Source organism: Anarrhichthys ocellatus, unplaced genomic scaffold, assembly GCF_004355925.1.
Source record: "Anarrhichthys ocellatus isolate YVR2014 unplaced genomic scaffold, GSC_Weel_1.0 scaffold28, whole genome shotgun sequence".
NCBI lineage: Eukaryota > Metazoa > Chordata > Actinopteri > Perciformes > Anarhichadidae > Anarrhichthys > Anarrhichthys ocellatus.
The window spans coordinates 3070546-3092778 of NW_022280058.1; the positions used below are offsets into that span (position 1 = coordinate 3070546).

The 22233-nt window shown below is 41.3% G+C and overlaps 3 protein-coding genes across 3 annotated transcripts in view; all 3 read right to left on the bottom strand.

The window, feature by feature from the left end:
* Positions 1 to 540: 540 nt before the first annotated feature.
* On the bottom strand, positions 541 to 14280 carry klhl2 (kelch-like family member 2). The gene is made up of 15 exons (XM_031863351.1): positions 13809 to 14280; positions 10546 to 10665; positions 10329 to 10435; positions 10080 to 10201; positions 9245 to 9407; positions 8914 to 9023; positions 8695 to 8811; positions 6884 to 7033; positions 6667 to 6784; positions 4919 to 5116; positions 4638 to 4739; positions 4055 to 4183; positions 3754 to 3894; positions 3520 to 3663; positions 541 to 2793 (listed from the first exon to the last, which is right to left on the bottom strand). Exons 1-15 carry the CDS (start codon positions 13874 to 13876, stop codon positions 2765 to 2767), a joined length of 1818 nt encoding a protein of 605 aa, XP_031719211.1. The 5' UTR covers positions 13877 to 14280; the 3' UTR covers positions 541 to 2764.
* Positions 14281 to 15345: 1065 nt separating this feature from the next.
* Positions 15346 to 18230, bottom strand: med28 (mediator complex subunit 28). The gene is made up of 4 exons (XM_031863402.1): positions 18034 to 18230; positions 17187 to 17253; positions 16977 to 17089; positions 15346 to 16672 (listed from the first exon to the last, which is right to left on the bottom strand). Exons 1-4 carry the CDS (start codon positions 18217 to 18219, stop codon positions 16469 to 16471), a joined length of 570 nt encoding a protein of 189 aa, XP_031719262.1. The 5' UTR covers positions 18220 to 18230; the 3' UTR covers positions 15346 to 16468.
* A 291-nt stretch (positions 18231 to 18521) lies between these two features.
* The window catches only part of lap3 (leucine aminopeptidase 3), a 6256-nt gene continuing 2544 nt past the window's right edge, over positions 18522 to 22233 (bottom strand). Inside the window, exons 6-13 of the mRNA XM_031863401.1 lie at positions 22006 to 22170; positions 21467 to 21625; positions 21249 to 21373; positions 20943 to 21031; positions 20748 to 20850; positions 19889 to 19968; positions 19686 to 19798; positions 18522 to 19405 (exon numbers count right to left, since the gene is read on the bottom strand). Of these exons, the coding sequence (XP_031719261.1) occupies positions 19219 to 19405; positions 19686 to 19798; positions 19889 to 19968; positions 20748 to 20850; positions 20943 to 21031; positions 21249 to 21373; positions 21467 to 21625; positions 22006 to 22170 (1021 nt within the window). The 3' untranslated portion in view covers positions 18522 to 19218. The remainder of the gene's footprint in view (positions 19406 to 19685; positions 19799 to 19888; positions 19969 to 20747; positions 20851 to 20942; positions 21032 to 21248; positions 21374 to 21466; positions 21626 to 22005; positions 22171 to 22233) is intronic.

Below are 22233 nucleotides of genomic sequence, written 5' to 3' on the forward strand. Positions count from 1 at the left end.
GGAGAGGAGACTGACGTCGAGGGGGCGAGCAGCTTCGCTGATTGGTCCGCGGGATGGAGCGATGATAGTGAGACTGAATGTTTCTAGAGCGACAGCCAATCAGAGGCGAGCTCGGCTTTTCATAACCTCTGCCGTGTTGACTGAAGAGGTGGGATGGTCCGGAGAACTTTGAGTCATACATGAATGTCTTCCGTCTTAAATTTACATTAATAGAGTTTAGGAGTCCAATGTCAACTTTGGTAAAGTGGTGGAGACTTTTAGACAAATACACTGTGGTATAAAGTTTAAGATATATCATTATATTCAATCTAAGCACCACTGAAGTATTTATTTTTTCTAAAATTAAATTATATTTCCTGTTCATACTGTTTTTTCCGTAAGTGTATCTACATTTAATCACACAACGTGCATCGTTGTATTTCAATTCTTGTCATATTCAACATGTAATTATGACAGCTGAGTATCAATTACATTTTTTCAGGACTGAGGCTGATATCATACCTGAATACTTTTTCACTCTACAAAACCCCCGTGGGTGGAACAAGTATGCAAATCCTTAATTAAAAGTTCAGTACAGTAGGCTACTGTAGCAGTACCACACTGAAAGAAAACTGCATTACAAAAATAAAAAATCCTACATTCAAAATATTGCTTATGTAAAGGTATGGAAGTACTATCTGCACAATGTACTTTTAAGATTTAAAAGTATAGATAATCTGTATGCAGAAGAACAGTAGCTATCAGTGATATACCACTACATATTATATCATTATTACTGATGCATTGAGCAGCATTTTATTAAGAGATCATTTTAACTACTTTATATACTGTAGCTTAATTATTCTCTAAGATAATCATACAGTGAGTGTACGTATGTGAAATCTCAATCTGCAAAGTAACTATTAGCTGTCAAATAAATCTAGTGAAGTAGAAATATAAAGTGGCCTACAATGGTAAATTAATTATTGTACTTATGTACAGTACTTGTGTAAATGTACCTATTATTCTCCACCAACGCAAAATGTTTTTTTTAGATTTAACAAAAAAAAGCCAAAGTATTGAATGTTGTCTAAATTACTGGCACAATAACAAGAACTTTAACTGAATAAATGCAAAATGGGAGAAAAGTGAAGAAGAGGGTGAAAGTGAGCAGGAAAATAACGGCAGCTTTACACGACACTAATGTTGACATGTGATATTTGAACAAATAAATCGCCGTATTGTTATCAAAATATCACACACAGCGTATTCCATTTCAACGTTTTACTGATTTGGCAAAGTTTTAAAAACAGATTATGTCATTTCACAGCTTGAAATACAAGAAGCATATTTATTAATGATAATATAAAACAAGTAATGAAACATTTTCAAAGTCATTAGCCTACATGACATTCCTCAATACACTGACAAGAAAACAGCGATACCAGTTACTATAATAGCATTATTTGTTTTCAATATAGGACGAGAGGGAAGAGATAGAGGAACAGAAAATCAAGAGTAGGTTTGGTCACTTTCCAGAAAGAGAGAACAGATTAGTAAAGTAGTAAAGAGAGACAGAAATGAAGAGACATATTAAAATTGGCACATTCATAGTACGTCAGGGTGTGCAGTAGTTAATAGGGTTGCTACACCGAAGAAGGAAGAGGGAACCGTTGAAGGATAGGAGGTTCGAGTTTCAGGACCATGCAGTGAGTTCAGGCTGTTGTTGTCATTCGTGGTTACAACCGCAACAAAGATGGCTGCCGGGGTGACAGTAAAGCACTGATACATCCAGCTGTTTTTGATCTCAAAACAGCTTCTATCACTCTTTTTGGCAACATGAATAACTCCTCTCCTTCCCCAGAAGGGAGGTGTTCCAGTTAAAGTCTGCTTCTTTTTTTTTTTAAAAGAAGAAAATGTTCATTTTCTGCAAATGCTTCTCACGTTGCTGTTCTGAGTTCATGCGGGCTGGCGCAACCGACACATCATCACCGATCTGGAGTCAGTTCTCAAATGTATCCCGGAACAGCTGCGCTCTGTCCAGTAACAGTACTCGAGGCATAACAAAGGGGGAGAAGAGGGGCGTAGTTTGACATTCAGGCACTCTTGAACAGCCACACTGCAACACTGTAAAAGGTCAGAGGTCAGACAGAGTGCGTTCATGCGGCGTCGGACCAGGCGTCACCACACAGAGACTCAGATGCACACAAACACACATGCTCACATGTGCAAGCAAAGGAGCACCTTTAAATGCAAGCGCGCGCGCACACGCACACGCACACACACACACACACACACACACACACACACGCATTTCCACGATAAAAACAAAGGAGAAACAAAGATTTCAGTCCCAAAGGGTCCTTCTCTGCCTTCCTCTCCCATAGATTGGATCAGTGGTCTCTCTCAGAGCCGGTTCATGTTAACATTACTAATGTTAAAGTAGCTTTGTAGTTAAAGTAGCTTCATATCAGTAGCGTTTCAATGACACTGCAGTAGTGCTTCAAACTGGTTTGTCCAGTCGCCAGCGGCAGTCCTTCCAGGAGGGGATTAAAACACGGGTTCGATTCCCCCTCCGTTTGTTACAGCTCCCCCTTTCAGGTAAGTGCAAAAAATCTTCATCATCATCGTCAACAACAATCTTGTCATTTTTCTTCATCTTCGTCAGTGCCTGTGCCAATGCTGCTCAACATCATCCAAGCATCGGCATCATAGACAGATCCAAGATCAGTATTCAGCAGGAGAATACGCTCTGCTTCAAATCAGTGGCAAGTGTCAAGAGCAGTCATAAGGGTTTGTCAATCACAGTCACACCTGTTGGTCAAAAACTACAAGTAAGACGTGTGCGTCGCTATCGCCACATGTGGTATCATTTTCATACATAGCAAACGTTGTAAATGTTAAGTATAAACGTGAAACAATGAAAGGAAATAAAAACAAAGGGCTTTTGTCTCCACTATAGGTAATGTTGATACTACTGTTAAAAGTAGGAATAGTTGTAATACTTTCTATCACTTCATCATTTTTATCTTATTAGACAATTTGTGTGAAATTTTTATAATTAGGATACAAATTCTTGAGTTATGGCCAAACACATGATTTGTGAGGTAACAGTAACCTTTGACCGCCAAATCCTTATCAGTTCATCCATTTTTGTGCCAAATTTGAACAAATTCCCTCCAGGCCTTCCCGAGGTATTGTGTTCACAAGAATGGGAAGGACGGACAACCCAAAATCATAATGCATAAAAATGGCATTTTAACAGATATGTAGAGATGCAATTGATATGAAAAGTCAAAGTGTTGAAAATGAAGTACAGGTAAATATATAACAACATATATATATAAAACATTAAACAATTATGGATTTTGTTATGATTTTGATATATTTCTCATAAAGGTTGATAAAAAAAATAATAATACTGAGCCGTGGCCCAAACTTCAACCTTTTTCAAAAGTTACCTCTCATGGCAGTTTGGATACAACATTTTAAGTGAGAATACAATTTCAGCATTATGTTTACATGTGTTTCTCTACACACCTGCATAACTGCGTCCTGTGCTCATGCAGGTCGGCAGTAGTGTCCACTTGTCCGAGTTTGGATTGTAGAACTCGACAGAGGCCAAATTGCAGCTGCCGTCGTCTCCTCCCACCACATACAGTACATTGTTTACAGCACACACACCTGAAAACACACACACACAAAAAATTAAGATTAATATACGGCTAACATCTCACACCTGAGGATCTCTGCTGGACAGACTGTCTGCATTACCTGCGTTGCGTCGACACATGTTCATGTCAGCTACCTGCCGCCAGCTGTTAGAGGCCGGGTCATAAACTTCACAGCTCTTCCTCACCAGTGGACCATCGTGACCCCCCACAGCATACAGTAAACCTTTTAACACACCTACACCTGAGGGAAGACACCGGACACAAGATCTGGTCACCATTTCTGTCATATCATGAATTTCCATCACTGAGTAACAATGATCTTGTCTTTTTGTCTTTATGGATAAATCTGTGAGACACACACACGCACACGCACACGCACACGCACACGCACACGCACAGACCTGCTCCACTGCGTCTTGTGCCCATCTCTGCGATGTAGCTCCACGCGTTGCTTTTAGGGTTGTAAGATTCTACTGTACTCAGACATTGTCTGGTCGCACCATCATAGCCTCCAACTGCATACAGGATCCCTAAAAAAAGACAGAGGAAACACACGCAATTCATAACTTCGAAGATTAGAAACACATTAAAATACATTATGGTAGCCTTGCAGGAAATAAAAGTTTGTAAACCTTAACATTTTGAAAAGTTTTGATGCAATTTATCAATACTTTTTTTGATATTGTATTTTCAGTATTAACTTTTAATTTGTTGGTAATGTACTTTTTCATCTTTCCCATTTCCTTCTTCTTGTGAAGCACCTCTGTAAACTATATAAATAAAGTATGCTTGCTAGATTAAGTGTCCTTCATTGTTTGATGATTCTTAGTTGATGACCTCGGGTTGTCTCAAAATAAAAACAAGTCATGTGTTTGCAAATAAATGCATTAGTTGCAGGACTATTGCATGGTTTATAAAGCGTTTCTATTATTTTGATCTATTCCTAAATACTGACTGTAAAACTGAACTGGGAGTTGTATTCACCATTGACAACACCCACTCCTACACTGCTTCGTCGGGTACTCATGGGTAACACATGGAACCACTCGTCTGTCTTCGCGTTGTACGCTTCGATTGTCGACAAACCTGCAAACACACACACACACACACACACACACACACACACACACACAATCGCATATTATATAACTTCCTGTTGTTACACAAAGCAAAAGCCTGTAGGGATTTAATGTCTTGAACTCAAACTCTCTCACTGGCACTGTAATCTAAAAAAGCGTTTTAATGTCACAGTCACACAGCTGTACCTGTGCTGCCGTCAAAGCCCCCCACAGCGTACAGGAGTCCGTTGAGCACAGCAGCCCCGAGCGTTGAGCGACGGTCTTGCATGCTGCTGACGCTCGTCCATCGGTCCATCATCGGGTCGTAACAGTCGACCGTTCGGACACGTAAAGAACCGTTGAAACCACCAACTGCATACACACACCCACCCACGTACACCACACCTAAAAGGCAAGAACACAGGAAATACTCAGGTAAAAAACACAAATATATAGAAAAAAAACACACTCACACACAAACAGCCTGGTGCAGTGAGGCTGAATGTTGACGCAAACTCAAGAGTGGGAATGTCACGAAGTGCGGTCTGGCTGCACAATTAATCAAAGTTTCATCAATATTGCAATATGGCCGAATGCAATTTGCAGGAGGCGCAATGTTTATTGAAGGCGAAATATGGGTCAAAATACCATTTTGAATTGTGCTGCAGAGATGTCCTGGCCTCCACGTCATAATCTACAGACTTTAGAAAACTATTTTGTTTGGTGAAGATCCCTGCAAAAAATCCCAACATAATCATTCTAATATGTTTTTCAAAGAAAATGAGAATAATGATGTCAAAATTATCATTCCCACTAATATAATACTGCAATTGCAAAATCAGGCACAAAAATCGCATTTGGATTACGTTGGGTCGAGGTCACACTATATTTTGTAAATTTCCCCTTGAAGATGAAGTCTTTTTTTTTTTGAAGATGGCACTTAAAACACAAGTCCATCCACACTGGACACTTCAGTGTGAATTTCAATGCATTTGTGTTGCTGTTACAACCTTGTAACAACAAACAAACTTGTTTTCCTCCGTGCGTCATCACAGTGTGTCCGACCTTTGGGCATATGTGGTAGAAGAGAGGCGGAAACATGCCAACAGGGGTTATGATGAACGAGCGATGCTGTTCGCCCAGATCACTTTTAAATATGCACAATACTGAAGCCAAACAAGAATGCCTAAGAATATGGATTTTGATCGCAAATGGATTGAATTTCAGTGCCAATATAACCAAGATCCACAGTCTGCAGCTGTGTCTGTACTTCTAAACTGAATACGTCATAATGGATCGACCAAGCCTCCTCTTTTTCATACAGAGAAACACAGTCTTCTTTTACCTGAATTTGGAGGAAATATATTCTTTGTAACCCTCAGTGTGGTGGTGAATTTGGTAAAACTGTGTTCGGGTGAACCTTGTTTACTCATAAAATCTGGAAGCATGACCACGGCGTACGAGGTATTTGTGTTCATGTCTTCATCAATCGCTGGAAAATATGTCTCTTGAACTAGACCGATGCTGGTAAACTGGACAGGTTGCACGATACATCTGTGTTTTTAGACCCACCAGAAGGCCTCAACACTGCAGTTCTTACCAGTAAACTATGTTATTAATCACAGATTTATTGAAGTTATTCAGATACAGTATATTAAATATTAACCTTGTACACTATTTGCTAAAAACACCGGTAATGTATTGTGCAACCTGTCCAGTTTACCAGCAGTATTTACATTTTATCGGCAGTTAGAGGGCAAAGTCCTGCTGATTTTATTAATTTAATATTTACAAGATGATGAGGACCACCTGAATGCAACATCAGTTTGGTTACTTGGGGCGTAGGTGACGGTTTACAGTGGCGTTCAGGTGCTCTGATGGAACCACGTTCTTCAGAGGATCCAGCTCTTTAACTGTGATGCTGTTCATGTTGTTGCCATTGATGTGTTCTATACCTGCTCTGCACCTCCTGGTCGGGAGTTCGGCCACCTGGTACCATCGCTGCTCCTCAAAGTCATAACATTCAACACTGCGGATGGCCTTGGGAGCCTGGCCTCCGACCACAACCATCACCTACACAGAACAGGAACAGCAGAGCCATTACGTGACGAAGTGTACGACAACTGTTGTTGTTTTCTTATTAGCTAAGAGTAGCAGAGGGTGTGTGAATACCTTAGGACAGCAGGCTGGAGTCCTCATGCGTGTGCGTGCAGTTTTCATCAGAGCTCTCTGGTCAGCTGGCAGCAGGTGGTACTTCATGGCCTCAATGAGGTAGTCTTTACACGCACTGCTGTTCTTAATCAGAGACTCCTCCTCCACCCGCTAACGCAACCGAAACAGTCAGAGAGGAGTCAGTCAGCCAACTGGATTAACAAAAACGCTGCAGCATGTTGTGACACAGCAGCTGCTAATCAAAGATCAACTCATTAAAAACAGAGCCAAAACATAATAATTACAGCATACTCAACCAATGATAGTTTCTACACTACACTACATAAAGAACGGCAAGCGTTTGAAGTAGTATTAAATAAGTAGCAGTATTGGAAAAACACCCCTGTTTCAAAAGCAGCAGAAAAAAACAAGTTGGACAACTGGATACGTAGCAACACATTGCCTGGCTGTATGTTACTGACAACACACTGTTGCTCTGTCATCACCTTAGCTGTGGTCCAATGTTCAGGATGAAACCTGTGGTGTCTGTGTCAAAGTCACATGATCATTTAAACCTCATTGCTTTGTCCTCCGACGCAGCAGTGTAAACTGCACCTGAGGTTTAGTCTGAACCTGGTTAACTACCGTAGAGTCCACTGTATCTGAAGCTTAACTTCAACCTGCTGCAGACCTGGTTAAAGGTCATATGGTTCAGTGTAAAGACAGATTCATACAGCTACGATCATTTTAATCATTTCTAAAATATCAATGAAGCTTAGCGGAAGACTCTCTTTACGCTCACAAATCTATCCTTCCCTCTGTCTCTGCGGCTTCTACTCTGTCAGCTGATTGTGGGCTGATTCTGCCACGGTTGCCCAAAGCCAATCACACTTAAAAACTGCTCTCCTCTCTTCTGCCATCAGTTGTCATTGCAGAAGGAACTGACGCAACCCTCCTCCACCCCATTCACCTCCAGTCTTCATCATATCCAGTGCCCAGTCCTGCTACTCATCCCATCACTGGATCTTCAGCAACTCCCTTCATCACCACCACCAGTGTCTAGACTCCAGGGGGAATATTCTTGATCTAACCACAGCATCACTACCCCCTTTTACTATACTGCGTCACCATGGGGTCCAATGCCCGAAGTCTCTCCTGATTGAAATTATTTTACTATGCATGTTCTTTTGAAGGCAACACTATCAGCAAGTGTCCAACTTCAAGAGTCTAGTTATTCAAATTAAAAGGTGTCACTTCCTCCTAAAGACATTTTTCATGACAGAAACTGATTATCTGACCAACAAATGACCAGTTGTTAATTAATCCACCGCCACAAGGGAGGACGTGTGGTCAGTTTGCCAGAAATGTAGCAGAAAGAAAAGAAATCATGTACGTGTATTTTCAGACTTCCATTGTTTATTCTGTATATTTAACGGATTATTGATACTGTAGATAGATTGTAAATAAAGGAAACAAAGGGGCAAATGTGCTACAATATGATGTACATTTGACATGAATATTTAGATTAATGTTACTTAACACTAGAGACAATCAACGGTCCCATTTGCAACATGTTTCAATGAATTCATTTTCACTGTTGCAAGTGATCAGGCCCCTGACACGTGTGAGAATCTCCATAATTATCGCATTCACTCGTAACGATTAATTCTACAACAGTGTGGAAATGTGAACAACGGTGGAAACAAAAGTCCACTTCAGCTGATCTTGTTCTAAAAACCACAGCTGAACTAGTCAGATGCAAAGTGACAGATCAGCAGTCACAGTCAGTTCAAGAGCACAAACAAGAAGCATACAGATGCGGCCGCTCATACCTGCACCAGGTATTCTCTGGAGAGCAGTGGCAGGCGAACGTGTTCCATCAGGTGAGCCAAGTGTTCCTGCCGGACGTCTTTATCGTGGTTGACCCAAGCTATCACCGCTTCAAACACCTGCACAGTGAGGTAGACAGAGACACGTGAAGCACATCGGGTACAACCGTTTGGTTGTGCTGTCCTACCTGCGTATATTGAGCAGAGTGAATGTGTGTATACCTTCTCCTCTGTGGGGATGGTGAGCTTGTCGCTGGCGATCAGGCTGGACACTTGCTCCATACCCAAATTGAGGAACTCTTCACTCCCAACCACCTCGGCGAAATGTTGCTCTGTCAGCAAAAGCACGGAATGAAAATAACTACCCTGCAGATGAACACATCTTTTTTTTTTTTTTCTACTCTTAACATAGTCATTAATTAAACCTGTTCTCATTCCGTCTCATCCACCGTCCCACATCCTCCAGGATACACACTAACCCATTTTAGTGGAGCAATAAGAGCCGTTCACACACACACACACACAAAACAAGTAGAGATTTGCACACACAAACCTGCGTAGCTGTTGGCCTGTGTGAGGAGCTGAGAGCAGGCGTGTAGGTCAGCGAAAGCTCGTATCCCCAGACAGTTGGATGGATGAAGCTGAGAGCTCAAGAACTCACAACAAGCCTTTTTCACCTCGTTCAACTGGAGCAGGCCGGCTGCAGGCAGCAATGCCTGTCAAACACACACACACACACAGAACATCCTGCATAAAGATGGGTATACTACAATGCAGATGAATTAAATTAAAGGGTTGACAGGCTGGTCTGGTGTGTTGAGACACCATCTTTACATCAGATGATTACAGGTTCAGACACTCAAAATGACCAGCTTGTTGAGACTTGTCTGATCAAATGCATACGAGTAGATTTACAGTACACGGTCTGAGTTTCCAAACTGAACTGTAAATTACAGCAGCAAGAACGCCTGAGCTCCTTTTAGTTTCGTTTTTTAAACTTTCCAAAAAGAGTGAATTTCCCTGAAAGCAAGGCAGGAGTTTAAAAGATTAGCTAAGGTGCTCAACATATGATCAAGTGAAACAAATAGATGCTTGTAATCTACGCAAAATCTAGTACATTTTTGTTTACTGAAATAGTACTAATATTTCATTACTTTCTGTTGAAACAGGTCTTCAGGACAGGAGTTAACAGTTAGGGATTAATCTGAAAGTTTTTGGAAAAAAAGGCAGTTTCAGTTGATAAAGCGATCAGAAAGGTGGGACATTTCAGAAGTTTGTGATCACTTCACTGGATGGGTATTTTGTTTACTCCTGTTGGTGCAAGTCACTGTTTTCTAGGGCTGTCTTCGACCAAAGACAGTGTGTGTCTGTGTCAGTGTGGTGTTTACCTGCACGTTATCCTCTGTGACTTGTATCTCTGCTGTGTAGATGTAGTCGACCAGCAGGCCCAGAGTCCAACCGTCCATCTCCTTTATCCTCACTCGCTTCGCCCGGCTCTCTGCCATCTCACCTGTCGGTAGACATCCATTACCGGAGAGGACATGGCAAACAAAAAACAAAAAAAAACAAAACTGAAACACAGGGTGAAACAAGATCCTGCCAGATGTCCAGCAGCACGAATGGCAGCGAGTCCTCACCTGTGAACATAGCATGGAAGTATGGGCTCCCAGCAGCCAGAACCACCCTGTGAGCAGCGATCTCTACATCCTCCGCCACTATGGTCACGTCGCACAGCAAGCTCTGGCTGTGTGGGCATTTAGGAGACGGACAAGGGAGAGATTACAATTATGAAAAGTTGAAACGGGTGCACCCAAGAGGACAATAGAGAACTGGAAAGAGAAGAGTGCGCATCACCTGCGCAGCTCGTTCATGACTTTGAATGCCTTCCTCATGTGCCGAGGGTTGAGCGTGACAGGACCTTGTCTCTCGACGCCATCTTCTTTGTCCAGAGCGTGTGGACAAATTCTGGTGCATCTGAGAGGGACGGCACGGATGCACAACATTACTGAGGGCAGATATCAGACGGTAGCATGCTTTTTTATAACGAGTTGTCCCGATATATGTATATATAGCTGTTGTTTTTTTATAGCAGGACATTTTAGAACGTGTTACCTTTTATATACGATGTCCACTTAAAACAAGAAAAATCAGACGCTGTGTTCAAATCGTCATCCGTCTCTGAAGTTTGTTTTACCAAAAAGAGTTGGTTTAACTGTTATCAATTAACACATACTGTTGCTGTCGGTGCCCTCAGTTTAATATGCCTATATTAACTTTGAAAAATTATTTTGAAGTGTTGTTTCACCCAAATTACAAAAAAATATCACGCCTTGTAGATAGTTTTGGTTTTATTCTTCCAAGTTTTAAGAGATTTGTTTCTGAGATTTCTGCCTCCATTTCAATGCAATAGAGGTGAATGGATTTTTATTTTTGCAGTGCTCACAGTATCTCATTCACAACCATAAGAGGTGAATAAATATGTTTGAGATATAGGTATGAGATGTTCTTGACACCTGACAATCAGAAACAAGTATTTTCCACAACTATGACCTAAAATGATGTAAACACTGCAAACAGGACTTTAACTAGGTTTGCATCACAACAGGTTGAATGTCTCTTAGCAGCATTAGAGGCTATAAAGTGCTCAATCTGCAGGTGCACGAGTAAAATAAAGCATTGAATTGTATTCAGTTCACTTCATGTCTTTAAGGGAAGAATGCGTATAAATCATTACAATAATACCAAACACAAACAACACATGGAGAAAAAGAAACAGAGGTCACCAGGGGTATGACTGATCATTATGTGACAAATGGTGCTCTGGCATGAAACCTACAATGAGTCAGCACTGTAGGACGATCTGCAGCTGTGATTTGGTTACTTCACAGTTAAAGTGTCGATTCACCCAAATTTACCTCTAGAAGTTTCTAGCCATGTGGTTTTGGGATGTTGCTCTGCTTCCACCAGAATACAATATTTTCTACAACAGACACATGAAAACCGTTACGCATGTTATTTCAGCCCGCTCTCATTCCCGGGGCACCGAATATCGAGGCTTTGTCACGCCCAACAGCGTCTGATAGTGACGCAAAAGGCACCCTTTAGCATCCCCATGAGACGCACCATCCACGTCATTATAAGACGCTCAGAGAAAATGCTCCGGGAGGCTGACGACGCAGTTTGAAGATCGAAAAAACCCCAACAGGTGAGGATGGGTCAAACAAATACTGGACTTTCGACCAGGACGCCGGTGTCGGTTATTTTGAAGTTACATTAGTGAGGTTTGTGTACTTCTGTAATGTTGTTTTCGTGTTAAGACCACCTGATGTTTTCTTTAGAAAGTGACGTCAAGGGGTCTGACAAATCGTCAGTATGTGACGAGTTGGAATGAGAATGTGTTGGTTACGTATCTGAGTAGTTGAGCAATTGATTGTTGAGAGAGATAGTGTAGCTGTCATTTTCCCAATGCCGTGAGTGCCACGAATTCAATTCCATGTACCTCCTATTGAGGTGCAGAACAAGACTGCATCCTCCAAAAACACTGTTGAATCAACACCTCTGTAAAACAGTTCAGACTAAAACCGAACAGTTTTATGGCCGATCTGTTGTATTAACCTGCACTAGTTTTGTCCAGGACCTAATAAACTGGCGCTACCACCCACCTCAAACCCTCTGAGCAGTGTTTATATACCCTTTAGCTTCCAAGTTACCATGAAGTAAAGATCCAACAAGTACTCCTCTGCTGGAATAATACTAACCGGCACCAGCTTTTATGTGAGTCAGTTGGTTTGAGGTGATTTGATCAAAACCACCACTTTATTTAAGAATATGCTCCATGTAAACTAATTAATAAAGTCTTCTGATGAAGTTTTGCCTTTTGCAAGACAGGGCCACAACAATAGCTAATAATACACGCTGGTCATCATTGATTTTGTGCATTACCTCCCTAACAAATTTGCAATTAATTAAATCACCTGGCTCCTGGGGGCCCGGATGATAAACCAGCCTCAACCTAATAAAGTGGCCGGTGAGTGTGAATTTATAGATGCTGCACATCTGAAGGACATCCAACTACAAATACACAAACATCTAATATTCAGCTCTGCTGAATGGAAGAAGTATTCAGATATTTTACTTCAGTAAAAGTACCAATACATTTATGTAAAAACACTCGATTACAAGTAAAAGTCCCTCATTCAAAATCCTACTAGAGTTGAAGACGATTTATCAGTCAAATGTATTCTAGTAAAGTATCAAAGTACACTTTCTGCAAAACAATTACCCTCATGAATGATATATTATTGTGTATTACATTATTAAATTGTTAATACTGATGCATTAAGTTGCATTTACTGTTGTAGCTGGTCAAATTGGAGTTTAACTACTTTAGCTAGATCAGTCCAGTGGTTCCAAACCTAGGGGTTGGGGGCCTCTAAAGGGTCACAAGATAAATCTGAGGGGTCATGAGATGATTAATGGGAGAGGAAATAAAAAAGGACAACGTTACACTGATTTGTACTCCCTCTTAATCTAAAATGAATTTTGAGAAAAAGGTTGGAAGCTACTGATGGTATTGTGTTTTCTATAAACTTATCATATATTTTGTGTGTACAATTTCAATCTCATTTCTGAAATGTAGTGGAGTAGAAGTATAAAAGAGAAAGACATTGCAATTACTAAAGTAAAGTACAAGTACCTCAAAACTGTGAATGTAGGCTATGTTCAACACACATATGGCCTACATATAATCATGCTGCTCATGGCAAAATCACGTGGCCTTTGTTTTCTGTCACAAACACACCCACACACACACACACACGACCACCCAGCAGTTGACACACATCCTCTCTGCCATAAACAAAAACACCTCCGTAATCCCAACAAATCATCGGATTATAACACAACCACAGACAACCCCTCTCCCCCCTCAGCCTGATGCGGACGGGGTATCAGTCCCCGGCTCTCAGTGACCCGGTCCTCCCCGGTCAGTGAGCAGCCACACCGGCTGGCCGCTGTCGCTCTCAATGCGGCACCATCAGTCAAAGCAGCCACTGGGAAACGTCAGCACACACACACACACACACACACACACACACGGTGATTGTTGTTGCACTCACAGCGGATGACTGTCCATGATTCCGGTGTTTTTCAGAGGCTGAAAACTTGGCCCAGCGGCATGCACCATTCCATATCCACAATGTAGTCTCTGATGGGTCTCAATTCAAGCGTGAATCGCGGCGATCAGCTGTCCAGAGGCGGCGAGACGGGCTGACGGCAGCCCCATTAAATCAGCCTGTCTCATAGAAACACACAGCCCGACTGCGGGTGACACTCAGTAACAAACACGTTGCGATTGAAACCCGGCTGTTGTACCGCTGTTGTCTGTTCTGTCGGCCGCCCCAAAGAAAAAAGAAGAAAAAAAACCACGCCAACCAGCAGCGTCAATGAGGGTTTATTGTGGGGGTTTTGTTTCGCCCCCCTCTCTCTCCCCTCCTGGGTGTATATGGGTGCGAGAGGCGAACAGACAGGGCTACCTGTTATTTTCCAATCGCTGATTAAAACGCACAAACAAGGACATGTCTGCAAAGACGGTCCTCCGAGCAGCCAAGGCGTCCCACAAGAAAGCACAGTCTCCCTCTAGCTGTGGGAGACCAACCGGGGAGGAGGCTCATGATGTGAACTAAATACTCTTTGGGAATAAACAAAAGTCAAAAACATCCTTGACAAACTAAATCAAAATGATGTGTTTGCAAGTCAAAATGTTCGACTCCGTATCTCATTATTTTGAATTCAATTTGCAGCGTTTACAGCAGCCAATTGAAAAAACGAATGGTGAGAATAAATCCCAAAAGACTAGAATCTAAAGTATCTTATGTATTAAATGCACACTGTACAGCGGTAGTGTCCAATAATATACTGTACATAAATAGTGCAGGTCAGTAGATGATGTTACATGCTTCCCTTGTACATTAGATGTAAATGTGAAGAGGTCTGTTGTGTAAAAATCTAGAATTAGAAATGTTATTATAGATTAGAATAAAAATAGCATAGTAATTTAATTTACTTGATTATTTAAATTTGATTTACTTTCTCTCAATTTTGACTTCATATCTTGTAGTTTTGATTTATCTCATAATCTTGATTTATTCAATCTATACATTTGATTTAGTAAGTGCACATTTTTTACTTGCTCCATCAATTTTGACTTTCCATCTTGCAATGTTGACTAACTACCTTCATATTTCATAATTTTGTCTTAATATCTCAGAACTTATTTACTTGGCAATTAAAAACGTTGATATATATCACAAGTTTGATTTACAATCTCCTATTTTGTCTTCAGTATCTCAAAATTCTGACGTCTATTAACTTTGACTCAGTTGTTGTGATTTTGTTTTGTGTCATAATTTTCATAAACTTAACATTTTGATTTACTATCTCTTAAGATTTTATAAATCAAAATTCTGAATTGGTGTCTCAGAAATTTAAGTCATTATGAGCAACTAGAGGATGCACAACAAGATCTTTTTCACAACTACAGCTGATTCAGTCATTCAGACATTAAGTTAATATTATATATAAAATGTATAAATAGAAGACTAGCCCATCTGGAGTTCTGAAAATGCAATAATAAATCTCCTGTTTGATCATGTCAAGACCAGACCCCTGGTCTGTCTTTGGAGTCCATCTGTGAAGGTTTGTGTCTGGCTGTGCTGTCCGTGGACGGGCGATAGCTGTGAAGCTGCGGAGAACAAGTCTGTTGTGGTGTGAAGACGCTGAATGCATTAGAGACAACAGGCTGTCAGGAGGCTCAGACACCGCTTATCTGAAGTCTTTTCTCCGTCATGATTTCATACAGAAGTCACATGGAATATTAAAGCTGTTAGCATGGTTTTACACATGTCAAGACTCCACTGTTATATACCTATGTGAATATTTAAAATTATAGGACAAGTTATGAAATGAGTAATCCACTGATTTAGTTGCATTTCCACTAAATTTGGAAACTTGTGAGAAAGATTAAAACAAATAATTAAGCAGCAGAAGGCAGGATCTTGACTTTTACTCATGAGTAGTGCTCCCAGAATGCTGGATCCCAAAATGGCTTTTGTCAGATCCTCTCTGCTTGGCAAATTCCCCCCATCTTTTAAACTCAGTTTGCAACAACAGGGTTTGTTTTTTCAGATCTAACAAATATCTCTTCCAGAGCTACAAAATACATTATAAAACAGTTTGTTCAGAGTACAACTCTCCATGACTTGTAAACTCATCTTAATGTCTAAAATTGGTGGAATGCCCCTTTACATTTTGTTTTCAAAGACAAAAATGATGCACTGTGCAAATAGAAAAACATAGTAAAGACTTTAGTCCAGAGTCAAAATACTTTTATTTTACAGTAAAAAAAAGTCGGCAATAGGAATATTTACATAAAACAAAATACAGAAATAAAATGATCTACGTCATGATGTTCCAACAGCTGGAGAGTGAAAACAAACTGTTCTTCAGTTTCTTATAGGTTGACACTTGAGAGCGGGCATCACACGATATGTACGTGGTGTGTATAGTGACAGTTAGGTGTAATGCGATTGTACCTAAGTCCTGCAAATATTTGCTCCATCTTGCTTCAAATCAAGCCTATATGATGGATGAACGCAAACAAATTAGTTTCCCATTTCGGTGCGACTGACAGACGCTTGTAGGTCAGAGTTCAACATTCCATTCTGGGTGTAAACAATGTAATTAGACAGAAGACTAATGTGACTGTAACTTTGGTGTGTTAACTTGGTTTTAAAGGGGCAGGGGGCAGACTGGCAGAGGCCTGCTCTAGAAAGGCCAGCGGTCCAGGAGGAGGAAGTTCTGTTGGTTTGCGGTGCTGAACGCTCACGTCCTCGAGAACCTGTTGCCAGTGGTGCAGTTTGGACAAGTGCTTCTGAACCAGCAGTTCTTTCCTCTGTAGCTCATTACGTAACTCTGACACATCCTGAAGTGAGAAAAAAAATATGTAGGTGAGAAGAGAGAAGGCACATTAACAAATGGAGAGAAATGCATAATACGTAAACACCGACAGCATGTCACAGATTCGGGTCTAAGAAATAAAGGCAAAGCTAGTGAAGTCTGGATATAGCACAGCTAGCTAGTGGATCTCAACAAGGAGTTTGGGATCTTCCAGAGTTCATTTTGCATTTACACAGAGGGGGAAATATGTGGACAGGAGTTGGAGAGAACCACTTAAAAAGATCGAAAAGTCGAGATGAATAAGAATGCAAGTCAGTATAATAATGTACCTCTTTCACCACCTGTTCTGGTTTCTGCACAGATAACTGAAGCCTTTTCTGTAAGAAGAAGCACTCCGTCTGTCGAGCCACATCCAGAAACTTCTGTATACACTGGTCAACACCTACAATCAACAGACAAATAGATGAACGTCAATACACAGATCACAATAGGAGATAAACTAAAACTACAAAAAATAATGAATTAGACGTTTCACTCACCAGTTCGAATCTCCTCCTGATCAGTTCCGTTAACGTAGTCCTGGCTCACCAGGGATGCAAAACATGCCTAAAGAAAAGTGCACAGCTTGGGTGAATTTGCCGCGAGAATCTTTTGATTGAAACCAGCTTTTTAGCCTAAGAAACATCCTGCAGAATTGACCATATATGCTACATAGTCTGTACCATGATAAAGATGTTTATGGGATAGTGGAGATGTAAATATTCGAGTATATAAAAGGTTTTTATATACTTTATGTTGACCTCCTACACTCATACTGTGTGTGACTGTTGAACACGGCTCACAGTTGAAGTTCATACCAAAGGTGTTGGATGGGCTTGCGATCAGGGCTGTGTGGACTAGTAAAGTAATATGTCACAGTATAAAAAGCACAGGTGTAAATAACAAAAATGAATGATGTCTGAATCAAAAATTAGCTGCTTTGGTTTATGGAAGCAGGTATTTTGGATTTAAATGGAGTAAAGTGATGTTGTGTAGGGAGGAATGTTTAAATGTGTCATGTTCGTGTCAGCTGTCAACATCTGTGGGTGTTTTAAGTGTTGAAATAAGAGACTGGAGTAACGTTAGTCTGATAGCCACGTAGCTCATTAGCTCACTTAGTTTAATGCCATCTATTGCTATATTTTAAAGTTATAATAATTATGTACTCAATAGAGACGTGGTAAAATAAAAAAAAATATTCTTCCCATAGTCCTACCATATGCGACTGCAGTATTTTAACAACACCAGCGAATGCTAAACATTAAACATCACCTAGCTTAGCTAAATAAGCTAACAACAGTTAGCACACTCAGCTAAAGGACGCTAGCCTCTTAACGTCAGCTTTACCTCAAAGGAAGCCTCCAGTTCGTCCACCAGCGTGTTGTTTCCCGGAGCTCTAGTAGCTGCACCTGGGAAGCCCGGCTGGCCCGGTCCACCGGGACCACCGACGGGATGGGGGCCCGGGGGCTGCTGACCGGAGAACATCCCACTCATGGACGACGACATCTTGGTCGCTCTACCCAGTCCGCACATGCGCACACAGAGGGACGGCGCTCTCGGGACAACCGGGGACAACCCAGTTGTCGTTTTTCATGCTTTGGCTGGTGTCTGTTAAAAGTAATTTTGGTCCCACATTAAAGCATATTACAAAAAAAGGTTATTTTTCTTTACTCTTTTCCCTTCCCTGCATTATTTCGTGCACAATAGTGGATCTTTTCAACTCTTTGGGCTTCTACAAAGTATGAATCTGAGGCAATTTAATAAGGAAAAAACACTATTTGGTTGAAAGGACTCCTCACAACTCATGAGGGGACACAAGCTGCTTTGTTTAGTCCCAAGACAACGCGTGCTTTCAACTTTGTGGCAACAGTTTGGGGAAGGCACTGACTCGCCCCCTTTGCACAACGAGAGGTCCATAAAGAAGTTGCTTTCAAAGTCTGAAACTTGACTGGCCTTTGGGACGAATGCCATCTTGGACGAACTCCCAAATATCATCATTCAGCCTCACTAATGTTTGGCTGAATCGGGGCAAATCAGTGCAGCCAGTTTGCAAAATCTGTTGGTAAGCCTTCTTAGAAGAGTGGATGCAGTTACAGTAGCACATTAATGCCCATGATTCTGGAATGAGGTGTTAAAAAAATCATATAAGGGTGTAATATTTGGGTGTGAGCCAGTGTGCATCGGTGCTGTGTCGACGAAAGAGCTATAGAGACTATAAATGTGTCACACACATAATTCATTAGAGTTTATTTTCTACAACATAAATTATGTGAACTATAAAGTTTCAGTTGTTTTTAGCTGAAATCACAGCAGTGTGGGGATCCACTGAACCTGTATTACATTGTGGCAGTCACGTTAGTTTAAAAACAAATACAGCAATGAATCCCTGCCAACATTTTCTGAGCTCTTCAATGGATACGATATTGTCCATTTTCGACTTCTAAACCTGGCCATTGCTGAGGGATCAGGGTTGAATAGAAGCCGCTCACAGTCAGAGAGTCTTGTGTCCGATCTGCTATTTGTGTCAATCTCTCAGCGACTGTGGGCCAATCCGGCAGCAAACTCCACCAGTGTACGTGTTGGTCTTCCAGACATGCCCTTTCTCAGGTAGGGAACTTCATCTTTGTTGCTCATCACACCTGCGATGTCCAGATGGGCCCAATGAGGGGCTGTGATGAACTCTCTCAGGAATGCAGCTGCTGTGCATGCACCGCCGGAACTAGAAAGATGACCAAAGACACACTGTGAGATTCAGGTAAATAAAGCCACTAGCCATTCAGGCTAATAATGCACCCTTAGTTTGAAATAAAGGCAAAGAAGAGTTGAAACCATCGTAAGATGAATTTTAAACCAGTTTTGAAGAACCAAAACATCCAGACTCATGTCAAAGTGTTCAACACTCTAATATGGTTGTATTATTCAGTTCGGTTATACACGAATGAAGAACCTGGACTCCTCTGATGTCTTCAGGCACTCACTTAGTGTAGCGAGATACTTACCGGCTGTACATGCCGACGTTGTTGAGGTCAGCCAGCTGGCTGTCAGTCACCTGTCTGGTGTAGTGCTGGAACAGAGGCATCCGCCACACTCTGTCACCTGTCACAACACTAGCCTGCAAATACACATACACACACACACTTAGTCAACACAGGAGCTGATGGACTGAGAGGTTGCGAGTATGTTTATTGTGCATACACAATACCTTTTGCAGCTGCTGCCAGAGCCAGTCAGAATTTGTAAACACTCCAGTTGCAGCTGAGCCAAGAGCTACATCCATCGCACCTTGGAGACAAAAGAAGACACAGTTTAAAACTTACAAATTATATTTGCTTATCTTATTATCAGAACTTGTAGTTCACTTCAGTTGGTCCCCAACATGTTCATGCTGACTTATTGTCACCCTGCATCATGAGCACTAATGATTAAGACTACAACTGGACCTCATAGGTCATGAATAAGAACACAGTGACAGGTTAAAACAGGATGAAGAAGAGGCATCCTGTACCGTGATTTGAGGGGTTATAGATACTTTGCGATCGTTACAGTTCTCTTTACTTTTTAAAGAGGAAAGGCTAAATTACACAACCACAACACACCTTTTTTAAAGATTTTTCTTTTTGCGGCAGGATATAGACAGGAGATAAGGAGAGGGAGGGAAGGGAATGTTATTCATCAAAGGTCCCTAGTGAGATTTGAACTGGGGACGCTGCGGTTATACTACTGAATACAGACCTTGGCTTGGAGAAGCAAACACCTCCACCACACCTCTGTTTAAACTCCTTCTTACTTTCTGATGTAGCACGCAAAATGCCTGCATTCACTTCCTGACATGTATCAGTGTATCCATGATTAGATCATGATTTTGCATTATATACAGATTCTTTGACAGTTTCTTCCTTGAGAACCAGCTTTTTAGACGGGCTCAGTCCGATTGTTTGGTCCACAACAAAAGATCAATTGAAATAGATCATAACATGATGTAAAGATTTTTTTTTTTTTAAATAGTTGTTTCTTGTCACCAACTGTCACTGTGTAAAGAAACCCACTGTAAAAAATCCCACCTGTTAGCGTAGCAACATTGACGATGGCTCTGGGGTTGAAAGTGTGTCCGTAACACAGTGCGTCAGCGAGAACCAGTCGGCCCTCTGCATCTGTATTATCAACCTGTACAAAACGACAATAAAACCTGTCCATCTGTATACACACATATAAGTGCACAAACGTATCACACTCACGTAACGGTTCGTTCCACCCACCTGGATTGTTTTTCCATTTTTGGCCGTGACAACATCACCTGGTTTAGTAGCTTTTCCACTGGGCATGTTCTCACACAGGGGCGCCAGACCTGATTTATTGCAACCAGTGGAAACAGACAGGTTAAGAGATTTGTTTGAGTCATTACAACATCAATAATAAGTACATGCGGTGATTCAAAGTTATAAAAACATTTTTTTAAGTCAATCGTGGGGTTTTATGGACTCTGGATATTTGTAGATTTTCTAATTTATAATCTATGGTAGAAAACAATGAAGTTGAAGGATCCATATTGTCAAAACGTTTACCAATAATGTTGACCGGTAGTTTCAGAGCTGCTGCTGTGACGATAGCCGCACACACGGTGGCAGCTCCCCCCATATCAGCTCTCATCGCATCCATAGAAGAAGACGGCTTCAGAGAAATACCACCACTACCAAGGAGGAGCCAAAACAGCATTAATGTGAGCTTTGTAAAGTTTTTTTATGTGAGTTAATGGGCTTGAGTGTGTATTATTATGGTTTACCTGTCAAAGGTGATGCCCTTGCCCACTAAGAGCAGTGGGGCCTGCTTGCTGTCAGGAGAACCGTTGTAGTGTAGCTCCAGGAAGACAGGGGGCTCCTCTGAGCCTTTAGACACACTGAGAAACGCTCCCATCTGTTGCTGCTCTATCCAGGCCTGAGATCTACAGAAACACAGGAACTATGAGATAAAAACTCTTCAGGGTGCAAAAAAGGAGCAATAATCAGAGAAGACCTTGTTTTAAGAGAATATTTCGATTGAACGGCTATCAAGAATTGTTTATATAATTGTTACATTGTTTTCTGGTTGATAATCACTTGGTCTAAAGAGCAAAAATGTCAAATGTTGTTCAACATCCATTCATTTACGTGTCCCAAAATGCCTTAACTCGGACGATTAAAGAGCACACACATCTAAGACGGCGTTCAACAGTGCGACAAATCAAAATAATGTTCTGTATTTCACATGTCCGCATGCTTTGTTGTTGTTTTCTGAGTACTGACATAATTGGGACACTACAGTAATGATGAATGATTCACAGACCTCTTATTTATTGTGACTCGTTCAGCATGCAGCGCTAATTTCTCTTCGATGGTGTTGGCAAAAGCAGTAGGAGTGATGTGATTGGCGGGAGCTTCCATGAGCAGCCGTGCGAGGTTTTGGCCATCTGCATATATGACTCCTTTCTGCCACCCGGCCGAGTCGGAACTAAGAACAAACACAAACACACACACACACACACACACACACACACACACACACACACACACA